This window comes from Phascolarctos cinereus, unplaced genomic scaffold (assembly GCF_003287225.1).
Source record: "Phascolarctos cinereus isolate Bilbo 61053 unplaced genomic scaffold, phaCin_HiC Scaffold_1;HRSCAF=81, whole genome shotgun sequence".
In the NCBI taxonomy this organism is placed as follows: domain Eukaryota; kingdom Metazoa; phylum Chordata; class Mammalia; order Diprotodontia; family Phascolarctidae; genus Phascolarctos; species Phascolarctos cinereus.
The window spans coordinates 276,511,124-276,533,575 of NW_027555514.1; the positions used below are offsets into that span (position 1 = coordinate 276,511,124).

The 22,452-nt window shown below is 40.6% G+C and overlaps 1 protein-coding gene across 1 annotated transcript in view; it reads right to left on the reverse strand.

The window, feature by feature from the left end:
* BPIFC (BPI fold containing family C) overlaps nucleotides 1-22,245 on the reverse strand; it is a 42,325-nt gene extending 20,080 nt beyond the window's left edge. Inside the window, exons 1-8 of the mRNA XM_020982449.2 lie at nucleotides 22,179-22,245; nucleotides 11,682-11,819; nucleotides 10,744-10,864; nucleotides 7,721-7,849; nucleotides 5,074-5,229; nucleotides 4,899-4,962; nucleotides 2,693-2,753; nucleotides 116-207 (exon numbers count right to left, since the gene is read on the reverse strand). Coding sequence (XP_020838108.1) covers nucleotides 116-207; nucleotides 2,693-2,753; nucleotides 4,899-4,962; nucleotides 5,074-5,229; nucleotides 7,721-7,849; nucleotides 10,744-10,864; nucleotides 11,682-11,802 — 744 coding nt within the window. The 5' untranslated portion in view covers nucleotides 11,803-11,819; nucleotides 22,179-22,245. The remainder of the gene's footprint in view (nucleotides 1-115; nucleotides 208-2,692; nucleotides 2,754-4,898; nucleotides 4,963-5,073; nucleotides 5,230-7,720; nucleotides 7,850-10,743; nucleotides 10,865-11,681; nucleotides 11,820-22,178) is intronic.
* Nucleotides 22,246-22,452: the final 207 nt, after the last annotated feature.

Here is a 22,452-nt window from a genome sequence, read left to right on the forward strand (position 1 = left end):
ACAATATCCTATTCTGCTGAAAGTCAATGCCACCTCCCAAGAATAAACTGACTTTTCGGAGTACTCTTGTTGATGACCAAGATGATGATAGTGACAATGAAAATGATCAAATTACCTTCAAATTCAGGTCAATGGATGACTGGGTGATTTCTGGAGGCTCCAAAAGGGAGTAATCTAGCAGGATGTCCTCACCAAACTTGGTTACAACTAAATGAGAAGCAAAGGAAAGAATTGACCCACATTACAAAAGGCACGCTAGAATATAAAAGCTGCACCTATCCAGAAAAAAAGATGGGATTTTGGATAGCCAGAAATGCAAAAAACAAAGCACCACACACACACACACACACACACACACACACACACACACACACACACACACACACAGAGACAGAGAGAGACAGAGACAGAGAGAGAGAGACAGAGACAGAGACAGAGAGACAGAGAGAGAGACAGAGAGACAGAGACAGAGACAGAGACAGAGACAGAGAGAGACAGAGACAGAGAGACAGAAAGAGAGACAGAGAGACACAGAGACAGAGAGAGAGACAGAGAGACAGAGATTGAAAGGGGAAATATTGAGAAGGGGGTGGGGATGAGAGAGACAGAGATAGAGAAAAAGATAGAGAGTTGGGGGGAAGAGAGAGACAGAAATGAACAGAGAGATGAAGAGAGACAGAAGGGAGAAGAGAGAGACACAGACAGACAGATATAGAAGCACAAAAAGAAAGAATGAGGGAGAAGATTGAGAAGTGGGGGAGAGGGAAATAAAGACAGAGAGACAGAGAAGAGAGAGACAGACAGAAAAATGGTCAGACAGCCAGAGGGGAAAGAGACAGAAATGGACAGAGAGATGGAGAGAGAAACAGAAGAGAGGAGAGACAGAGACAGAGAAGAGACAGATAGAGAGATGGACAGAGAGACAGAGGGAGTGAGAGAGACAGAGAGACACTGGGGAGAGACTGAGAAGTGGAGGAGAGACAGACAGAGATGGAGAGACAGGGGTGGGTAGAGAGGCAGAGAGATGTAGAGTGAAACAGAGGCAGGGAGAGACAGAAACAGACAGAGGTGGAGAGACAGAGGGAGAGAGAGAGACTGAGGGGGAAGACTGAGAAGGGTAGGGGAAAGAGACAGAGAGAGTCAGAGAGACAGAAACAGAGAAAACATAATATGATCGGACCAAGAAACTGGAGAAGTTCTCTGTGACCACTGACTTGCTCCTAAGTCACATCTGTTATCACCATTGCCATTTTCAGAGAGATAAGGAAACATTCTTTGGAACTTCAGGGCTAGCTCTGTTCCACTTTCTGAAACATGGTAACCACATCACAGTCAAATTCTATGGGCTTCATTTTGGACTTGGAAAAGAAATCTGTCCCTGATCTATGGCATTTTCTCTGTAATTGGACTAATTCTTCCCTACATGGTTGCTATCGATATCATCATTAGGGCAGCATAAAGCATTTTATTTTATTTGATTTCATGTTTGACTGAAGCCAGGACTAGAGGTAGGCAGGTAAAGGCAGGCATTGCTTTGTGCAATGACAGATACTTTCTGTTCTTTTTTAATTTTTAAATTTTTAATTTTTTGCTAGACAATTGGGGTTAAGTGACTTGCCCAGGTTCACATAGCTATTAAGTGTTGTGTGTTGTGTGTCTGAGACCGGATTTGAGCTCAGGTCCTCTCTGTTCTTGTTTTAATAAATACATACATTTTTAATGGGATTTCTATTCTCCCAGGGATGTAGATATTTACTGAGTGATCAGTCAAATGGTATACCTTAGAGTGAAGTCCCAAAGACCCCAGAGGATAGTTATACGTAAGGAGTGTGGCAATTGGGGTTAAGTGACTAATAAGTGTTATGTGTCTGAGGTCGGATTTGAACTCAGGTCCTCCTAACTCCAGGGCTGGTGCTCTATCCACTGCGCCACCTAGCTGCCCCCAAAAGCCAGGATTTTCAAACCATATTCCAGCTTCATTACAGATTCCACAGATGAAAGGGGAGGGGCCATAAGAGATGAAGTATCTTGCTAGATGGGTACAAATAATTAATAGTGACTAATGTGGAACTAGGGCTCAGAAGATTTAACTTTCAGGTCTGCCCTCAGCCCACTTAAGCCTGACCTTGATTACTACAGCAATGTACAGATGAACTCATTTGGGAAAGGACTGAAGGAAGACAGAATGCCCTGTGGGTCTTAAGAAGACAGCTATTCATTGTAGCAATGTGGGGCTGGATCATAGAATCCCAAAATTTAAGAGTTGGAAGGGACTACAGTAGTCCACCCCATACCTGAAAGAATAAAGATAATGGCTTTGGTATAATGTTCCCAAATCACCACATATTGAAGATTATGACTGGAAAATATAGAGGAGGAGGAAGAGGAAGAGGAGGAGGATAAGGAGGAAGTTTGATAGGGCGCATGGCATTAGAGATCTAAGATCAAGAAGACCTGTCATTGACATATACTGGCTATATGACCATAGACAATGAGTGCCCCAGGTAACTTGTTAAATCTATAAGTCATAGGTGAGTTGCCAAACTGTATTAGTAAAGAAAGTTTCTATTTCCAGAATTTACTATATGGTTGAATTCCATTTGCTCCTAGCATGGGTCACATTTATTTAATTCTTTAAAGTTAGAGATTTTTAAATGGAAATATTCAAGAAGAGATAGCTAAAAACGGTCACCTTCCAGAGAGCTTATATTGGCATTTATATCTTCAAACCGATCCATGATAATTGGACATAGCTGGATAAAAAAAAAAAGGATAAAAACATCATTATTATGTTATTGCAACACAAGAAGAGATTGCCATGTAGGACACAGCTATGTTGAGATGTACCTTTTTTCCCTCAGGAGTGCCCTGGTATAAATTACAGGCCAAGAACCACTGATGCTTCTGGGGGCCTGAATGTATCAGTGCAGCCTGGGAATATGCCTGGTACTTGATCCCAGGCTAGAGAAAACCCTCTGCTGGGTAAATACCACCTAGGCTGGTTTGACCTTGAGCCACATCCTTTTCCCATTTGATCTTTTGCAGAGGGACCCTATTTAAGTCACAGTAGATCAGCAGCCCTGAGATGTAGAGAGTAAACATCTGGCACAGACCATTTGATACATCACCAAGTTTGGGGACTAAGTGGGGCAGAAGGAACTATGGAAGAACAGCTGTGGCTACTCACGTCCATACAGGGCCTCTTAACCTCTTTCTAGCTCTGGACCTGTAATTAAATTAGGAAATCTGGCAAAGGAAACTCTCTTTAGCAATGCCGGAGAGTAGCTGCTTTGTAATTTATATTCTTAGAGAGCTTCCTGGGTTCACTTAACCTTAAGAGGTTAAGTAACTTCCCCAGGTCAAACAGCCAGTATATGTCTGAGGCAAGAGTGAACCAAGGTCTTCCTAGAGTTGAGGTCGGCACTCTGCCCACTGTCACTGGCTGTTATTTCTGAACATTCTTCAGTTAAAACCCATGACAGAAAACCATGAGTATGATCATGGATCCTTTGTGTTAGATACTTTGAACCCAGGACTGTGACAGAACCCAAAGTACAACACATGTTGCTTATAAACCATATGCATCTCTCCAATTTATGAGCTAGATTAATGGTAATAAAACTGGAAGAGATCTCTAGAGATCATCTGTAACCCTAACAGATGAAGAAACTGAGAGTGATTTGCCCCAGGTTACACAGGTAGTAATTCGGTGTGAGATCTGAACCTAAATCTTCTATTACAAGAGAACTATATTTGTAACATTCTATCTTACTTTGTATGTACTTGGTACATACATACATACATATATATATATATATATATATATATATATATATATATATATATATATATATATATATATATATATATATATATATATATATATATATATATATATATGTACACACACATATGAGATCACTAGGATGACCAGAAGATGATTAATTCTTTGGTCATGCTAATTATGATCTATTAAGGAAGAGTCTTTCACTCTGCAGTGATGGAGGAAGGAGCTTTGGTTACTATGTCCAAAGGGTTATAAAACTGTCCATGCCCTTTGATTCTGCAATACTGCTATGTCTATATCTCAAAGAGATTTTTTTAAAAAGGGAGGAAAGAATTTATTTTATATATTTTATATATATATATATATATATATATATATGTATGTATGTATACACACACATATATTTCTAGTAGCTCTTTTTGAGGTGGCAAAGAATTGGAAATTGAGGGGGCGCCCATCAATTGGGGAATGGCTGAACAAGTTGTGGTATATGAATGTAATGGAATACTATAGTGCCATAAGAAATGATGAGCAGGATGTCAGAAAAACCTGGAAAGACTTGTATGGTCTGATGCTGAATGAAGTGAGCAGAACCAGGAGAACTTTGTGCACAATAACAGCCACGTTGTGCGATGACTAGTATTGATAGACTTAGCCCTTCTCAGCAATACAAGGATCTAAGACATCTCCAAAGGCCTCATGATGGAAAATGCCATCCACATCCAGAGAAAGAACTGAAAGGGTCTGAATGCAGATTGAAGCAGACTACTGGTCACTTTAATTTGTATGTGGGTTTTTGTTTTTCGGCCTGTGTCTTCTTTCACAACATGGCTAATAGGGAAATCTGTTTCTCCTGGTTTCACATGTATAATCTATATCAAACTGTTTACTGTCTCAGGGCATGGAAGGGAGGAGAAGGAGAAAAAAATTTGGAACTCAAAGTTTTAAAAAAATGAATATCAAAAATGGTCTTTACATATAATTGGGAAAGATATTATTTTAAAAAAAAGAATCTCAGTTATAACAGTAGCTCTGTAGGTCCTCAAGGTATTGAAAAGGTCCAGAGCACAGGCATCTGAGCACTGTTACCCTGCAGTCATCAGAGACTTACCTTTTTATTCAAGTTCTTCAGAATGGGTTTCTCCATTGGCTCAGCAAAGGAGTTGTATAGGACACTAAAGGAAAAGTGGAAAAAATTGTGTTTACATATTCTAGAAAAATCCCTGATCACTGGTTGGAAACATTTCCCCAGCCCAGCTGCTTCTCAGCCAGACTCTCTCACCCACCTGAATTCTCCTGAAAATGAAATGTGGGCATGCCCGACTCGAATGTAGCAATCTTCCAGCTTCATGGTTGGGTGGCCTGTGTCGCTCCGGGACAGGTTAACGAGACCCGAGAAAAATATCTCAGCTAGAAACAGAGCGGCTCCTCCTTCGTCTCTGCTGCTCATCAGACAAAAGGCACAAGCTTAGAACAAAGACCCATGATGGGTGGCATTGAATTATGAATGATAGTCATAATATAATAGCTCACACTTTAAAAGCACTTCTGAATTTACAAAGTACTATTCTCACAACAGCCTTGTGAGGTTGGTAAAAACACATATTATTATTATTCCCACTTTATAGCTGAGGACTGATTCAAGAAAAAGACTGAGGGAGTACCAGCTCTGGAATCAGAGGTCCTGGGTGCCAATCCCCGACTTCTGATGCTTTTTACCTACCACTGTGACTGAGGCCAAGTCACCTAGCCTTCCTGGGCCTCAGATGGATTTTAAGGACCCTTTCAGTTGTGAATATTTGATGTTATATTTCTGTGATATAGTACTTAATCTCTCTGGGCCTCAGTTTCCTCATCTGTAAAAGGAGAGGATAGGCCTTTGAGATTCCTTCCAGCTCTAAGATTACAGTTTTGCAATGTGTTAATCTTTGTTACGAGTGAGCACATATTGAGAATCATCTGCAAGGTCTAGCACCCTGTTCACTTCACCACAATGCAACTAACCCACTCATTTTATGGGGGATGATACCAGGGAAGAGGTGTGATGGACTTGTCCAAGGTCAAAGTAGTAAGCTCCAATTGTAAGCATCAAAGACGGAATTTGAACGCAGGTTCAGATCTGAACTGCTGCCCTAGACAGCTCTCTTTCCATTATACTATGCGGGCTCATCTGGCCTCAGGCGTGGGAGGGACATGCAGGTAAATCTGGTTCTGCCCAGCCCTGAAATGGGCAAACCTGCTTAGAACAGTGGGCTTTGAAACGAGTCACTGCCATTGCCCCAGTGGGAGCCAGCCAGCCCTCCCAGGCGGGAAGGCAAGGCTGGTCTTTCCACTCCGCTGGCTCACAGGCCTACGTTTCAGATGAGCTGGTTTACACTTGTTATAATCAAAGCATCCTAGATTTACAACTGGAAGAGAAATTACAGATTCTTCAGACCAGGGGTTCTGGACCCCTTTATGTATCACAGACCCATATGGCAGTCAGTCTGGTGAAGTCTATCTCAGAATGTTTTAAATGCATAAAATAAAAGAGCATTATTATTATTATTATTAAATGTTTTAAATAATTTGATAATTCATTAACTTGATATTAATTCAATTATTAATTATTTAAAAGGGTATTTTATTAAATGGACCAAAAAACAAGATTACAAAGGAAATCCATTATTCTGAAATACAGTTGGACCCCAGGTTAAGAACTCTTGCTAATTCAACCCATTTTACAGATGAGGATCTGAGACCCAGACAGATTAAGTCCAATTCAATAAATCAATTAAAAAAAACATTTATGAAGTGCCTACTATGTGTCATGCATTGTGCCCAAGATCACACAGTAGTTAGTAATAGAGCTGGCATTAGAACCCAGGGCCTCTGACTGCTTTTTTTTTTAGTGAGCTCACAGGATTATACGCTCATAGAGTTCTAAATCGAAGACCCTGTATTCTTACTGTTGATAGCACAGCCTGTTTCCAAATCCTGTGCACTTCACACTACACCAAGCTGCTGTCATGGCTTACTTTACAAATGAGGAGACTGAGGCCAACTATGGTGAATTGACCTACCCAAGGTCACACCTAGATATACATATATCTAGATATATATGGATTGCCTCACAACTTCCCCAGTGAGCCAGTTGGTAAGAGAATAGAGTGTCCCAAAGTCTTAGTTTTAAGCTTGAAACTATACTGAGACTTTTGGGATATCTTACACTTTTATACCCATTTTACAGACAAGAAATCTGAGGCTCAGAGAGCTCAAAGGATTTCCCTAAAGTCACACAGTTAACTAGTTAGTGGTGGACCCAGTACTCAAAATCTGTGTCTCTTCACCTCCAAATTCATCTCTTTTCCCACAACACTGTGTTGAAAAGGGCCAGCAGTACTTGGAAGTCTGGGGTAGACTTGTATAGCCAACAAGGGTTTCTAGGAAGCAATGCCTATGAAGGCCCCCTTCAATAATCTATTTCTCATTAGTTGAAATGAAAATTAATTTCTCATTAACTGAAATATTCATTTATACAGTAGTGTGGAAATTCCAGCAGTTAAGTCAGGGTTGAGTAGAATTTAGCTTAGTGATATGGTGGTAACTCTGGGACTCTCTAGGGAAAAATATTATTTATAGTATTCTTCGACGTCAGTAATACCGTGTATCAATTCCTTTTCATAAAGGCAGGTGTCCTTGCTGAGGTTTAGAACCCTGACTCTGGAATCCAAGGAACTGGGTTTGAATTCCACCTCTGACTTTGACATTTTACCTCTCTGGGCCTCAGTTTCTTTTTATGTAAAACAAGGAGGTTTGACTAAACGACCTTTCACCTCCAAGTCTAGGATCCTATAAAACAAAGTGATTTTAGTCTGACAGCCTCAAGCCACCTTTAGAGTCTAAGCTCCCTGTTTGTTCCAGCAGAACCTCTGACATTTTGGCAATACTTACAAAAGCGGAGATGTGACTTCCCATGCCATACTGACATTTGTTGAACCGTGATTACTTAATACTTTAACTCCAGTCCCAGACACAGGGGTTAATGAAATATTTGGAAATGAGAAGGTATTGATCTTTATGCTGTTTAAAAAAAAAAAGAAACAGAAGCATTACTTTGATATTTCCTTCTAGAAGATCTGAATGAGCGCCCGATGTATGGGTCCAAATTTGTCACTCATTGAGTAAGAACGATCCATACTCCCTCCTTCCAAAGCTAAGTTCAAGCTTACCACCTTCGTGGAGCTTTTCCCAATTCTCCCTGACGGTCAGTGCCTCTCCTTCCAAGATATCACCTTGCATGGCTGGGGCAGCTAGATGGCTAGGTGGATAGAGTGCTAGGCCTGTAGTCAGGAGGAACTGAGTTCAAATCCAGCCTCAGACACTTACTAGCTGTGTGACCCTGGGCAAGTCCCTTAACCACTGCCTCAGTTTCCTCAACTGTAAAATGAACACAAGTCACTTGACCTCTGTTTGCTTTAATCCTCTGGAGAAGGAAATGGTAAACCAAGCCAGTATCTTTGCCAACAAAACCTCATGGACAGTACGGTCCATGGGGTCATGAAGAGTTGGACGTGACTGAACCACACAGGGCTGGTGTGAGGATCAAATGAAATGATACTTGTAAAGCACGTAGTACAGTACTGGACACATAGTAGGCGCTTAATAAATGCCTGTTGCCTTCCCCTGCTCCCTTCTGACTTTCAAGCCTATGCTTTTTCCATTATAACATATTCCTTCCAGGCAATTTCCAGGTTCTAAGCCACCTCAGAGCTCTTGTTTGAAGCTTATCTTCACTTGAGAGTCCCCTCCCTTATTAGCAAAGTGAACTGGAGGAGGAGACTATTAATTAGAACATAATTAGTCCCTAACCTAGCCTCCATGGATTTTTTTTAAAGTGATGGGCTTGAGTCTTTTTACCTGAGATATAAGGTGTCAGAGAATGAGCTTTCTCTTTGGATTCCCTGGAGATCTTTTTTGACTAAACAAGATGTAGCTAGGAAAATATGCAAGTGTACTTTACATGGATTTTAAAATTTTCAAAATTAAATGCTATTATGGTGGCAGGCTATGCAGGAGTCTAACTTTGGTGTTTATTCATGGCATGGAGAAGAATGATCTGGCAGCTGAATCTGGGCTCTGACAGGCGCTGCCAACCTGGGAAGGCTTTGAGTATGGTCTGTGGGGAGGGGTGAGGAATCTGTGGCCCTCTAGGTCCTCAAGTGCAGCCCTTTGACTGAATCCAAACATCACAGAACAAATCCCCTTCACAAAAGGATTTGTTTGTAAAACTTGGACTTGGTCGAAAGGCTGCACCCAAAGACCTACGTGGCCTCGAGGCCGCAGGCTCTCCTCCCTGGGTCTCCTGTCCAAGCATCAGCTGAGCCAAGGATGGTGGAGCTCATCACCAATAAAGTGGCCGTGGAGGGGCAAGACCAGGCAAGAGTCATGAATTATTTGGCCATGGCAAGCTGTGAAGGATGCAAAATGTTTATAATAGTTCTTAGCGTTGCATGGTCCTCTTCCATTTTTGTAGTATGATTTAAAAAAGGGAAAGAGGTACTAAGAATTATATCATTTTTAGACCAGGGGTCCATAAACTTTCAAAAAAGATAGCATTATGATTACTACATTTCAATATAATTGGTTTGTTTTGTACTTTTACTCTTTTTATTTTATGCTTCGAAAAACACCATTCTTTTTTTTTTTTTTGACTAGGCAATGTGGTTAAGTGACTTGCCCAGGGCCACATAGCTAGTGAGTGCCATGTGTCTGAGGCCGGATTTGAACTTAGGTCCTCCTGACTCCAGGGCTGGTGTTCTATTCAGTGCAACACCTAGCTGCCCTGTAAAAACACCATTCTTAAGAGGAGTCCATAGGCTTTAACAGACTTGCCAAAAGGGTTCATGAAACAATGGTTAAGAACCCCTGTACTATGTAAATTGGGCAACCAAGTGTCTCAGTGGTTAGAGCACCAGGCCTGGAGTCAGGAAGACCTGAGTTCAAATCTGGCCTCAGACACTTATAAGCTGTGTGACCCTGTGCAAGTCATTGGCCTCAGTTTCCTTATCTGTAAAATGAGCTGGAGAAGGAAATGGCAAACCACTTCAGCATCTTTGCTGAGAAAACCCTAAATGGAGTCACAAAGAGTCAAACATGACTGAAATGGCTGAACAACAGCAAAATGATGTAAATGAATGAATGGAAACACATTTATGAAGCATATACTCCATGCCAGACGCTGTACCAAGTGCTGGAGACACAAATGTGAAAGACTAAATATTAGCCGTCAGAACTTTGTGCATGATTTCTGTATGATTCTTGTTTAACAACCAAACAGACTGTTAAAAGATTGAGGAACCGGTCCAGGACCAGGCCCCCACACCATCTGCTTTAGTGTCCCTGCCGTGAGCTCACTCACAGATAAAGGTCCACTACACTGGGAGCTAAGACTCTACTCTTGGCTGCCTCTGGCTCTGAGAGCTGAACTTTTTGTTATCTTTAACCAGGAATCAGGCTACCATGATCCTTCTGTGCCATCCCCCTGTGTGGGTCCCCTCCCAACTTTCCATCATCCTTTTGTGCAGACAAGATGACCGGTCTCTGAGCTCCTTTCTAGTTCCACATCTCTGTGATGAATTAAGGTAGCACATCACGTTTCCATGACAGCGACCCTCTTTCTGTTCCCTGTTGTACTAAATTAAGAATTGAATGAATCACGCCTCTAAACACTAGGTCATATTTCTCTTTCTGGTGGTAGGAAACTGAATTTTTGAAAAGTTATTTGCACATATTACCTTTTTACAACTCATTCATTCATTCAGCAAACATTTATTAAGTGCTCACTATTTGTAAGTGTAATGTTAGACCTACTAAGGCAAAAAATGAACAATTCCTGCCCTCAAGGAGCTTACATTCTAAGGGGAAAAGGGAAAAAAATATTATGAATGGAGAGAATGTTCCTTTCTTTTACTTACTTTGAAAAATTATAGTCAACGTAATCAACCTTTAAAAATTCAAGAGATTCAGAGCCTTTGAAATCAGGAATACCATTTTTCTTCACTATCAGCTCAATAGCTTCCATGCCAGCCTGCATACCTGAAAAGGGAAACAAAGAGATTTGCTCTTAAGTGGACTGATAAAGTTTAGCAGTTTCTAGGCCATGGTCCTGACATAAGGACATTTCAGATTTCCGTACGGCAGCATGTCAGTAAATATTCTCCAAAGCATACTCCAGACACTGCTGCCCCAGAGGAACCTTAGTTAGGTCAGCTCTGCAAACCCTTGAGGGGAGAAATGGAGAATTCAGTGGCTCCAGGGGATGGGACTGACTTAGAATGGATGTATGACATGCTCTTGCTGAGTAAAATGTTACAGAATCACAGAACTTGAGGCATAGATTTGACTTCTAGCCTACATCTGCCTCTCCCCACCTTCTACTCATCACTCTTCTGACTGAACCCGGGGTTTTCCTACTAACTGCATCATAGTCGTTGGAAGAGACCTTAGGAACCATTTAGTCCAACCCATCCTCAAAATGTAATTCCCTCTATGTAGAACATAGCTGATGAGTGATTATGCAGCCTCTGCTTGGAGACGTCCTAGGACTATACTGAAGGAAGGAAAGGCCTCCATGGCTGGGGGGATGGGAAACGCTTCATCGGGAAGGCTTTTAAAAAACATTAATTAGCAACTGATTTCTGCATGAGAGATGGCATTGATCACATAGTCCCTCTACCACTCGGCTGTGAAGAAGGTGAAAAAACCTGTCTGAATCAAAGTTTTCTCTCTCTAGGATTATTGGCCATTGACACAGTCTATGTTACCAGACTGTCCTGAAAGGGACGTATTCAGCAAATCCTATGGAGCTCAGGAATGAGGTGGGTATTCTCACTGCTGAAAGCTCAAAGCTTACCATAGTCCAGGCCCTTCTGAGTAATCCTCACTTTGATTCCAGGGTAAAGCTGAGTGGATTGAATGAGAGGGTTCCACAGGAGGAAACAGCCACAGAGGACCAGGATCTTCTCCGACTCCATCTGTTCTTTGGAGTGATCTGTTAACCAATACAAGTGGTTATTAAGTTATATGACCTCCGTTTTCCCATCTGTAAAATTTAATATTTGCACTGCCTACCTCCCCAGGGCCTGGTGAGGAAAACACTTTTGTACATCTTCGAAGGTCTATAGAAATGGAAATCATTGATGGCGTTCATTTTAGGCAGAGAAGGGAATACAAGGAAGGCCAGAAAGAAACAAAAACAAGACGGCTTTGGGAGTTACGGGTTGGACTTAGTCTATATTTAATAATGAGATAATATTTGTTACCAAAAAAAGTGCTTAGCACAGTGCCTGGCACATAGTAGGACCATATAAATGCTTATTCCTTTCCCCAATAAGAAAAGCAAGCCATCCAGTTTCACACACAATCTTTCTTTTCTGTTCTACTGTATCTATGGAAATGCCCATTTTATTTGGTGTTTGTATATTTTGGGATAAAAATAAATCTAAAGATATGTATCATTCATTTTACCAGAGTGCACTCTCCATCAGTACAGGGACCATGTCTTATCTAAACTGTATCTTCCTCGGTGCCTAGCATTGTGCCCTCACAAAGAAAGGGTCTAATAAACATTTGGGGAGTTGGAAAAAATATTTAGTATTATTTTAATTATTCCTGACATCTTTATAGGGATAGGATCATAGGAGTCAGAGGCAGAAGGAACTTTATAGATTATGTAGTCAAGAGGTGTCAATCACATCCTTGACATACTCTGGAGGACTGATTGCCAGAACAGAATGAAATGTTACTGGGAAACTTTTTTTTTAATAAATTTGTTTATTTTTAGTTTTCAACATTCACTTCCACAAGTTTTTGAGTTCCAAATTTTCACCCCATCTCCCCCCTCCTCCCCCCACCCCAAGATGGCATGCATTCTGAATATCCCTTCCCCTAGTCTGTCCTCTCTTCTATCTCTCTCCCCTTCTCTTATCCCCTTCCCCTTCTATTTTCCTGTATGGCAGGATAGACTTCTGTACCCCATTTCCTGTATTTATTTCCCAGTAACATGTGAACACATTTTTTTTAAACATATGTTTTTAAAACTTTAGGTTTCAAATTTTCTCTCTTCCTCCCTCCCCACCCACCCTCATTGAAAAGGCAAGCAACTCAATATAGGTTGTACATGTGCGGTTATGCAAAACATGTCCATAGTAGACATGTTGTGAAAAACTAACTCTATTTCCCTTAATCCTATCCTGCCCTCCCATTTATTCTATTCTTTCTTTTGACCCTGTCCCTCCTCAGAAGTATTTACTTCTGATTACCCCTTTCCCAATCTGCCCTCCTCTCTATCATCCCCCTGCTCTCTTGTCCCCTTCTCCCCCTATTTTCCTGTAGGGTAAGACAGATTTCCATACCCAATTGAATGTGTATGTTATTCCCTCCTTAAGCCAAATCCTATGAGAATAAGATTCACTCATTTCCTCTCACCTTGCCCTGTTTCCCCTCCACTGTAAGAGATTTTTCTTTTCTGTTTTTTTTGAGATAATTTACCCCATTCTACCTCTCCCTTTCTTCTTCTCTGAGTATAATCCTCTCTCATCCCTTAATTTTATTCTCCAGATATGACCCCTTAATCTTCAACTCACCCTGTGCCCTCTATCTATCTACATATACATACATATAATGTTTTTCCTTCAACTACCCTAATACTGACAAAGGTCTCATGAGTTATAAATATCATCTTTCCATGCAGGAACGTAAACAGTTCAGTCTTAATATGTCTCTTATGATTTCTCTTTCCTGTTTACCTCTTCATGTTCCACTTGAGTCCTGTATTTGAAAGTCAAATTTTCTATTCAGCTCTGGTCTTTTCATCAAGAATGCTTGAAAGTCCTCTATTTCACTGAATGACCATTTTCCCCCCTGAAGGATTATACTCAGTTTTGTTGGGTAGGTGATTCTTGGTTGTAATCCTATCTCCTTTGCCCTCCGAAAATATTATATTCCATGCCCTGCAGTCCTTTAATGTAGAAGCTGCTAAATCTTGTGTTATCCTGATTGTGTTTCCATAGTACTTGAATGTTTCCTTCTGGCAGCTTGTAATATTTTCTCCTTGACCTGGGAACTCTGGAATTTGGCTACAATATTCCTAGGAGTTTTCCTTTGGGGATCTCTTTCAGGAGGAGATCTGTGGATTCTTTCAATTTCTATTTTGCCCTCTGGTTCTACTATATCAGGGCAGTTTTCCTTGATAATTTCTTGAAAGATGATGTCTAGGCTCTTTTTTTGATCATGGCTTTCAGATAGTCCAATAATTTTTAAATTCTCTCTCCTGGATCTATTTTCCAGGTCAGTTGTTTTTCCAATGAGATATTTCACATTGTTTTCTAATTTTTCATTCTTTTGGATTTGTTTACTGTTGTGATTTCTCATAAAGTCACTAGCTTCCAATTGCTCTATTCTAATTTTTAAGGAAGTATTTTCTTCAGTAAGCTTTTGGACTTCCTTTTCCATTTGGCCAATTTTTCTTTTTAGGGCATTTTCTCCTCATTGGCTTTTTGGACCTCTTTTGCCATTTGGGTTAGGCTATTTTTTAAGGTGTTATTTTCTTCAGTATTTTTTTGGGTCTCCTTTAGCAAGCTGTTGACTTGTTTTTGATTTTCTTGCATCACTCTCATTTCTCTTCCCAGTTTTTCCTCTACTTCCCTTACTTGCTTCTCAAATCCCTTTTGAGCTCTTCCAAGGCCTGGGACTGATTCATATTTTTCTTGGAGGCTTTGGATGTAGGGGCTTTGACTTTGTTGTCTTTTTCTGGTTGTATATTTTGGTCTTCTTTTTCACCAAAGTAATAATATAGTCTGACTCTTTTTGCTCTGCTTGCTCATGATCCCGGCCAATTACTTGAATTTTAAACTCTTTGTTAAGGTAAGAGTCTGCTTCCAATGTGGAGAGTGTACTGTCCCAAGCTTCAGGGGTTTGTACAACTGTTTTCAGAGATACTTGTAGGGACCTATAAATTTTCAGTTCTTCCAAGGTGGTATGATAAGGGGCGAGGTGTTTACTCCTTTCCTGGCCTGTGACCACAAATATTCCTTTCTGTCCTGTAACTGTGAGGAAGGGTTCCTCTCCACAGCCACTCCAAGCTCCACCACGCCAGCGCTCCTCCTCACCCCAGCACTGCTGCCCAGAACTGTGACCCAGATCCAAATATGGGCAAAGCAAGAGATTCCTGCCTCAGCACTGGGAAAGAGATCCCTGCGATCCCTCGCTGATCAGCCACTGGATTCCCCCTCAGTGTGTGGGCCGGAAGCTCGGGAAGCAGGTGGCTCCCCCCCCCCCAAGGGCCATGCTCTTGGGGAATGGAGCTGAGACCCCGCCATCTTTTCTCATCACCAACAGAAACAGACTTTTCCCACCGACCTTCTAAGTTGTCTTTGGCATTGGTGGATTTGAGGAGTCTGGAAACCTCCACAGCTGCCCACAATTCAGTCTTCTGAGGCCTGCTCCAGGTTCCCCGTGGCCTGCGCGCCCACACCGTGCTGCGCTGTGCTCCCAGCCCTGCGTGATACACCTTTCTGATCAACCATCCTGGTTGTCTTGGGCTGGAAATTTGTTTTACTCTGTCTTTTTGTGGGTTCTGCTGCTTCAGAATTTGTTTAGAGCCATTTTTTTAATGAGTATTTGGAGGGGTTTGGAGGAGAGCTCAAGCAAGTCACTGCTTTCACTCCGCCATCTTGGCTCTGCCCCATTACTGGGAAACATTTAAGAAAATAAATAAAAATACCATGGGACATAGATAATGTTAATATGTTGTTTTCTAAGTCAATATGCCCAGCAGTGGTCCTTATGTACACTTTAGTGGCCCCATTTTGATTTTACATCACTGATGCAGTCCTATGCCCTCATTATACAGATGAAGATATTGAGGGTTGGAGAGTAAATGATTTTTTATTAAAATAATTTTATGCTTAATAAGAAAAGTGAATTTTAAGTAATCAGAGGTTCACAGTTTTATGAGCAATCCTCTCTGTCTTACAATGCATATGGAAATGCTCATTTTATTGAGTAGGTTTGTTGGGTTCAGAATAAAAACAAAATTAAGTGAAAATTTTAAAATGAGAGGAAATAATTTTATCAAGATCATGCCAAGAGTATATAACAGATTTTAAATCTCAAGTTGGAAGGAGCTGATTATCCAATTACCTTATTTTACACATTAAAAAAATTAGGACCCAGGGAGGTAAGTTTCTTATGAAAGATCAAAGAGCCAGTAAGTGTCAGGGTCAAGATTTTGAACCCTCTGACTCCAAATTTAATGCTCTTTCCTCTGTATCTTGCTGCTACCTCTCATTTTTGCTGTCCACTTTTAGGACCTAGATTAAAATTGACATCAGTCAATTTTATAGAAAACCTACCTTGACATCACACTCCCATTGTTTTCTTTCTTTCCTTCCTTCCTTTGGGCAATCGGGATTAAGTGACTTGTCACATAGCTAGCAAGTATCTGAGGCTGAATTTGAACTCAGGTCGTCCTGACTCCAGGACTGGTGCTCTACCCACTGCACTGCCTATCTGCCTCACCGCATTATCATTTTCTTAATGAACTGAGGCATAAAAAAATGCTGGACAGATTAAGTTAGGAGATAAGGGATGTGAGGGAACACTTACAACCTATGACAGATGTCACTGAGGCAGGTGCACGTACCAAGGAAGGGAATGCTACTAAACAGCCACTCGATAAATACACATTAAATTAATAAGCAAACATTTTGTGGGGGTGGTAAGGGAAGAGGAAGTCGTGGTAGCTGGGTATTTAGACAAGCGCAGGGAGCAGAGGAAGGTCACTTCCCCTTCTCAGGGAAGGATTCACCCGTATGAAGGATGAGGAAGCTGCTTCAGTGCTGAAAGGAAAATGGTGGTTTTTTTGAGGTAGGAACATGTTGATGGAGAAATGCAAGGGAAGGGAGACAGCATGGAACAGTGGAAAGAAAGTACATTGGTTCTGGATTCAAATGACCCAGGTTCAAATCCTCCCTATAATATTCATTGCTTGTATGTCCTTGGTCAAATCATCTAACCTTCCATATCATAACAACTGTGGGAAGAAGGAGCTAATATTATCTCCACTATATAAATGAGGATGACATATGTTAAGTGACTTGCCCTGGGTCACACAGCTAGTAAATTTCTGAGATTAAATTTGAATTCAGGTCTTCCCGACTCCAATTCTAATAATCTTTCCATGGTGTCTCCTAGCAATTACTATAGGCTCTAGGCTTTAGGAAAGAACTTGCTAGGACTCCATGTCCAGCATTCTATCCACTATGCCAGGGGCCTGACTCTTGAAAGGCAACATTTATGAGAACCGTAAAAGGCGACCTAGGCCTTGAGGATCTGAGAAAATCCTTTTCTTCAGTCTTGTCTCTTTCCCAATAAAATTAAAACAACTTGGTGCCTTCAGTTAAACTTGGGTCATCACTTAGAGCATATAGCCACAAAGTCAGGGAAGGCTGCTAAGTTTGCTTATAGGTAGACGTTTGTCTTTTCTCTACTACGGTGCCTAATAAATGGTTGCTGATTGATTGATATGGGAGGCAATGGTACTAGAAAATGATAACAATGCAATTAAAAAACAATAGAAACTTCAATATAAAAGAAAAAATGATCTAGGTCAGAGGGTTTTACCTGGGGTCTGTGAACTTGTATGTGTGTTTTTACAATTTAGATAACTATATTTCAATAGAATTGGCTTTCTTTATAACTCTGTGTGTTTTATTTTATGCATTTAAAAACATTATCCTGAGAAGGAATTCATTGGCTTCACTATATAAATGTATAGATATAGATCTCTCTCTCTCTCTCTCCACACACACACACACACACACACACACACACACACACACACACCCAGGTCCATGACCAAAAAAAGGATTTAGAACCACTGTTCTAGACTTAGGGCATGTCCAAGAAGAAGACTTAGAAGAGTGATTGAGATAACTTGATGAAAAGGAGACTGAATGACTCTGGAAGTGGCAGCCCAGGAATCCCAGGGAAATGAGGTGGTGGGAGGTGGTCAACTGAAGGCAAAAGATAAAAATTTGGATCCTGATCAATAAGTAACATGAACTACACGTACAAATAACCCTATGACCCTTAGGGTCAAGGGAAGTGAGTTCACGGTCACCACAACAGGCAAAGCAGAATCAACTTTGGGAGCGGGTGGTTCTAGGCAGGAGGGGGAATATGTAGGCAGTGGTGGGAGTAGGGCCTAGAGATGGAGAAGGAAGATGAGGAAGAAGATAATCAGACATGAAATGAGAATGCATGGCTCAAAGCAATGAGTGGAATGGGATGACAGAGGAAGTTGGGGAGGGATCAGTATTCACAGGCAAGTGAGGAATGCTGCATAGCCTCCAAGATAAAGAAAATAGAGACAAGACAGGGCAGTGGCAGAGACCTGGATTGGTAGTCAAGAGTCGTGGGTTTGCCTCTGACTTGGTCCCTTACTACCTATATAATCTTAAGTAAATTACTTAACCTCCTATTTCCTTGTTCGTAAAAATAGATTGTCCATAAAAATAGATGATCTATAAAACTCTCAGCTTTGAGATTCTATGAATAAGTAATGTGTACAGTGGCATACATTTCTGTAGACACAAAAAGACTCAATCAACAAGTGTTTATTAATTCCTATTATGAGCTAGGTTTGATTGTACAAAATTATACAAAAGATTATATGAAGATTATACATATTATACAAATACAAAGAATGAAACAATTCCTTCTTTTAGAGAGCTTAGTTTCTAATGGAGAAGTCATCAAGTACATATATAAATAAATACAAAGAGAATAAATACTTCAGGTGGGAAAAAGACAATTTTGTCTGGGCACTTTTTGAGCTGTTCCGAAGGGTGGGAAAGAAAGGAAGAGGAGAGTCAGAGGAGGTCATAGATAAACAAAAGGCAAAGGAAAGAGATAAATTTGTGCTGAATAAAGAACATGAACCTGGAACTTGACAGGCCTGGATTCTAGTCCTGATTTTATCACTATGTTGCTGGTTCACCTTGAACAAGTCTTTTCCTCTTTCTGTGCCTCAGTTTCCTCATTTGTAAAAATAAAGGGGTTTGCCTATGTGCTCTCCAAAGTTCTCTAGCTCTAACCTTCTAGGAAACTATAGGTGGGGAAAATGACATATATTATGTACATTTTTCTGTGTCTACAGTGAAACAGGGAAGTCAAGTCACACAGATATTCATTGCTAACATTTTTAGCATTTGTGAAATCCTTCTTATATGCTAGACCTTTCATTTTAATTCAGAGAATGTGTGGTAGCACACAGGGTTATGCTTTAAGCAGGGGTTCTTTTTTATTAATTTATTTTGATTTATCAACAATCACTTCCATATGCTTTTGAGTTTAAAATTTTTCTCCCTCTTCCTCCCCACCACCCTACCCAAGATGGCGCACAATCTAATATAGACTATACATATCCATTCCTATTAAACATATTTTTACATTAGTGATGTTGTAAATAAGAATTAGAGCCAATAGGAGGAATCACCAGAAAGAGGAAACAAAATTCAACAGAAGAGAAAAAAAATAGTAAGTCAGGGGTTCTTAACCTGGGTCCATGGACCCTATGCAGGTAGATTTTGGAGTGTCTGTAGACTCAGATGGAAGTAAAATGACATCTTCATTTTCATTAACCTCTAATTGAAATTTGACATTTCATTTGATTATTTGAAAACATAATTCTGAGAAGAGGTCTGCAGGCTTCACTCAGCTTCATGGACAAGGCCCCCCGGCCCAAAAAAGGTTAAATGCCCCAGCTCAAAATTAAGAGTTGACTGGAGATTTTTTTTTTAACTTCTGAAGTCACATACATTTGAGTTTGCTGGGCATGGCAAGAGTTTTCAGATTTATTTAAAGTAAAAACAAACAAACAAACAAAAAAACCAACTGTATTTCCCATCTCCAAAATGGCAGTAGAGATTTTCTCAGAACTCTTTAAATGTGTCAGTTAGAAGTCATTCTAAGAATGAACATTTGAAGCCAAGGAGGATATTTTTCTCTCAGAAATTTATGAGCACATGAAACTACTAGGGGCTAAAGGGAGAGTCTGTATATAACTTTCAGTTAAATGTTTAGACAGTGATAATTAATGAGTAAGGAGAGGAAAAAACCCTTCTGTGTAAAGAAAGAGCAGGTGACTATTAAAAATTTAAACCATTTAACTAGCTGACAGGCAAGGGCAGGGCTGGTTCTCTATAAGAAAGAGCCCAGCCTGAATTTTAAATGCTTCCAGTTGGCTGTTCTGTGGCAGTGAAGGTGCTCTTGCAAAGGTCAGCAGTCTTAAAAGTACAAAATGTCCATTCTCATAAATAAGGACAAACAGATGGCATGCTCATATGCCAAAGAAAAGGGAGCTTTTAATTCACGATTTTCTGCATTTCTGGCATAACTTAAATTGTATTTAGTGGATCCAAGTCAATGGCCAGGAAAAAGAAACGCCCACTAGAACTTGTCAGACACAATACAACTTTGTGAAAATGTCCCTGAGAATAAAACAAACCCAGTTATTGGTTCTACTCATGGGAGAAGGAATATTTTTAGGTAGTGCAGGAGAGAGAGAACTAGTCTTGAGGTCAGGAAGACCTGAGTTCAAATCCTGTCTCTGACACTTATTAGTTGGATGACACTTAGGCAGTCACTTAACCTCTCCCACCCTCAGTTTCCCCATCTGTAAAGTTGGGGAGAGAGGGAAAATAATAGCCCCTATCTCCCAGGGCTTCTGTGTGGATCAAATGAGACAATATTTATTTCAATTTTTTCCAATTTTCAATTTTTCAAACCTTCAAGTGCCATATAAATGTCAACTATTCTTGTTCTTCATAGTAAGAGTTGGAGGTATAGAAACAATCTAGTCCAACGACCTCATGAAATGTTTCCTGATGGAAGATGAGGAAACAAGCCCAGAAATAAAGTGACTTCCCCAAGGTCACACAGAGCCAGAATTTGAACTCAGAACCTGTGTTTCCAAGTGCAGCACTTTTCCTGTAAGGCTCTGACATCACTGAGTATGTCATAAAGTGGAGCATTTAAGACTGGAGTGGACCTTGGGGATCATGGGATCATAGAATAAGAGGTGGATGAGACAAAAGAAGTCATCTACTCCAGTAACCCCATTTTGTAGATGAGAAAACAGGCCCAGAGATGTGGTGACTTTCCCAAAGTCACAAAGGTAGTAAATGGAAGTAGGATTTGAACCTTCTGATTCCAGACTCACAGCTCTCTCCCCTGTACCACCTGTTTCACATAAGTCTGAGGAGCAAGGATGTCACTAACCCTGCAGCCTATATATTGGTAAGAAGTCTAATCCAAGAGAAATCAAATAATCAGTAATAAGAATCCCTTCTATTTCAATCATGCTTTATATCATGACAATTTACCAAGTCCTATCCCAGCCCTCCATCTCACTAGATTCTTACAACAACCCTGTCAAGGTAGGCAGAGCACAAATACCCATTTTATAGATGAGGAAATTAAAACACAAAGCAGATAAGCTTAGCTTGGGGAGTTAGAGGCAGAGGTAAGGATTTGAATCAAGGCTTTCTCCTCATCCTGCCCCCTCTCCCCCCCATTATTGAAAATGGGTAATATTTCCAGGAATTCTGTTTAGGTGAAAAATTCCATAAAGTTCCAGATTTCAAAATCAGGTCCAGGTGACAGAGTGAGTTGGAATATTCAGGCTAAGTCTTTTCTTTCAATCCCCACACCTAGGTCTGATCAATTTAGATCATTCAGGCAAATATGAGAGTGGTGGGTCTTGTTTTTTTTTTTTTGCTTAAACTAGACCAGTTATGCCATATGACTTCAAGATTGCCCAGTGACTGAGACTCCACCATGCCAAGTGTGGGAGATTACTTAGCTTTTTTATTTCAGTTGAGCATAGCACTTTGTTCCCCTAGTAAAGCAAGAACATCTCAGAATTCTTGAGTAGCAGAAGACCTTCGGGGCCATCTATTATACAGCTCTACCAGACAGATTAGGTCTAGGAATGCATGAATTCTGCCTCATAAATGACGTCAGGAATACTGATCCACTTCCTTGACATTATCCTAACAATGGGAGTCTAATGAAATAAATACGCCAACTCTACATTTTTCCAGTGGTGGTAGGTCTTACAGATGTTCACAATTTTCACCATGGCTCTTACTTAAACAGCCTCTGGAGTAGGGAGAGAACACACATGCACACACACGCACACACACACACACACAATCATAATAATTTACAATTTGTCAGGGTTAAAGAGCCAAAGAAACTGAGATGTTTCCCAGGAGAGCATTATGGTGTGGGCTCACAAGGGACACGTACTGGAAGAGGGGGACAAGTTATTCCAAAGTCTTACCTTGAGCAGGGAGATGCTGGACAGCAGCTCTTCAGCCCTGGCTGGCTCCTGTCTCACCTACTTCTTTGAAGCCAGTAAGTTCAGTACCTTGTGCCTGAAACTCAGTCGCAATAGAGCCAGGTTAATTATTGGTCTGAATCATCTCTGGGGTGGATTTTTTTAAAAGCCTCTTTCAAAATACAATAAATAATTGCTTCATTGCAATTAAGCAATGACAGTATGCATGAAAAACTATACTCTGACTGGCTGAACAGACAATACTACCTTTCTAATC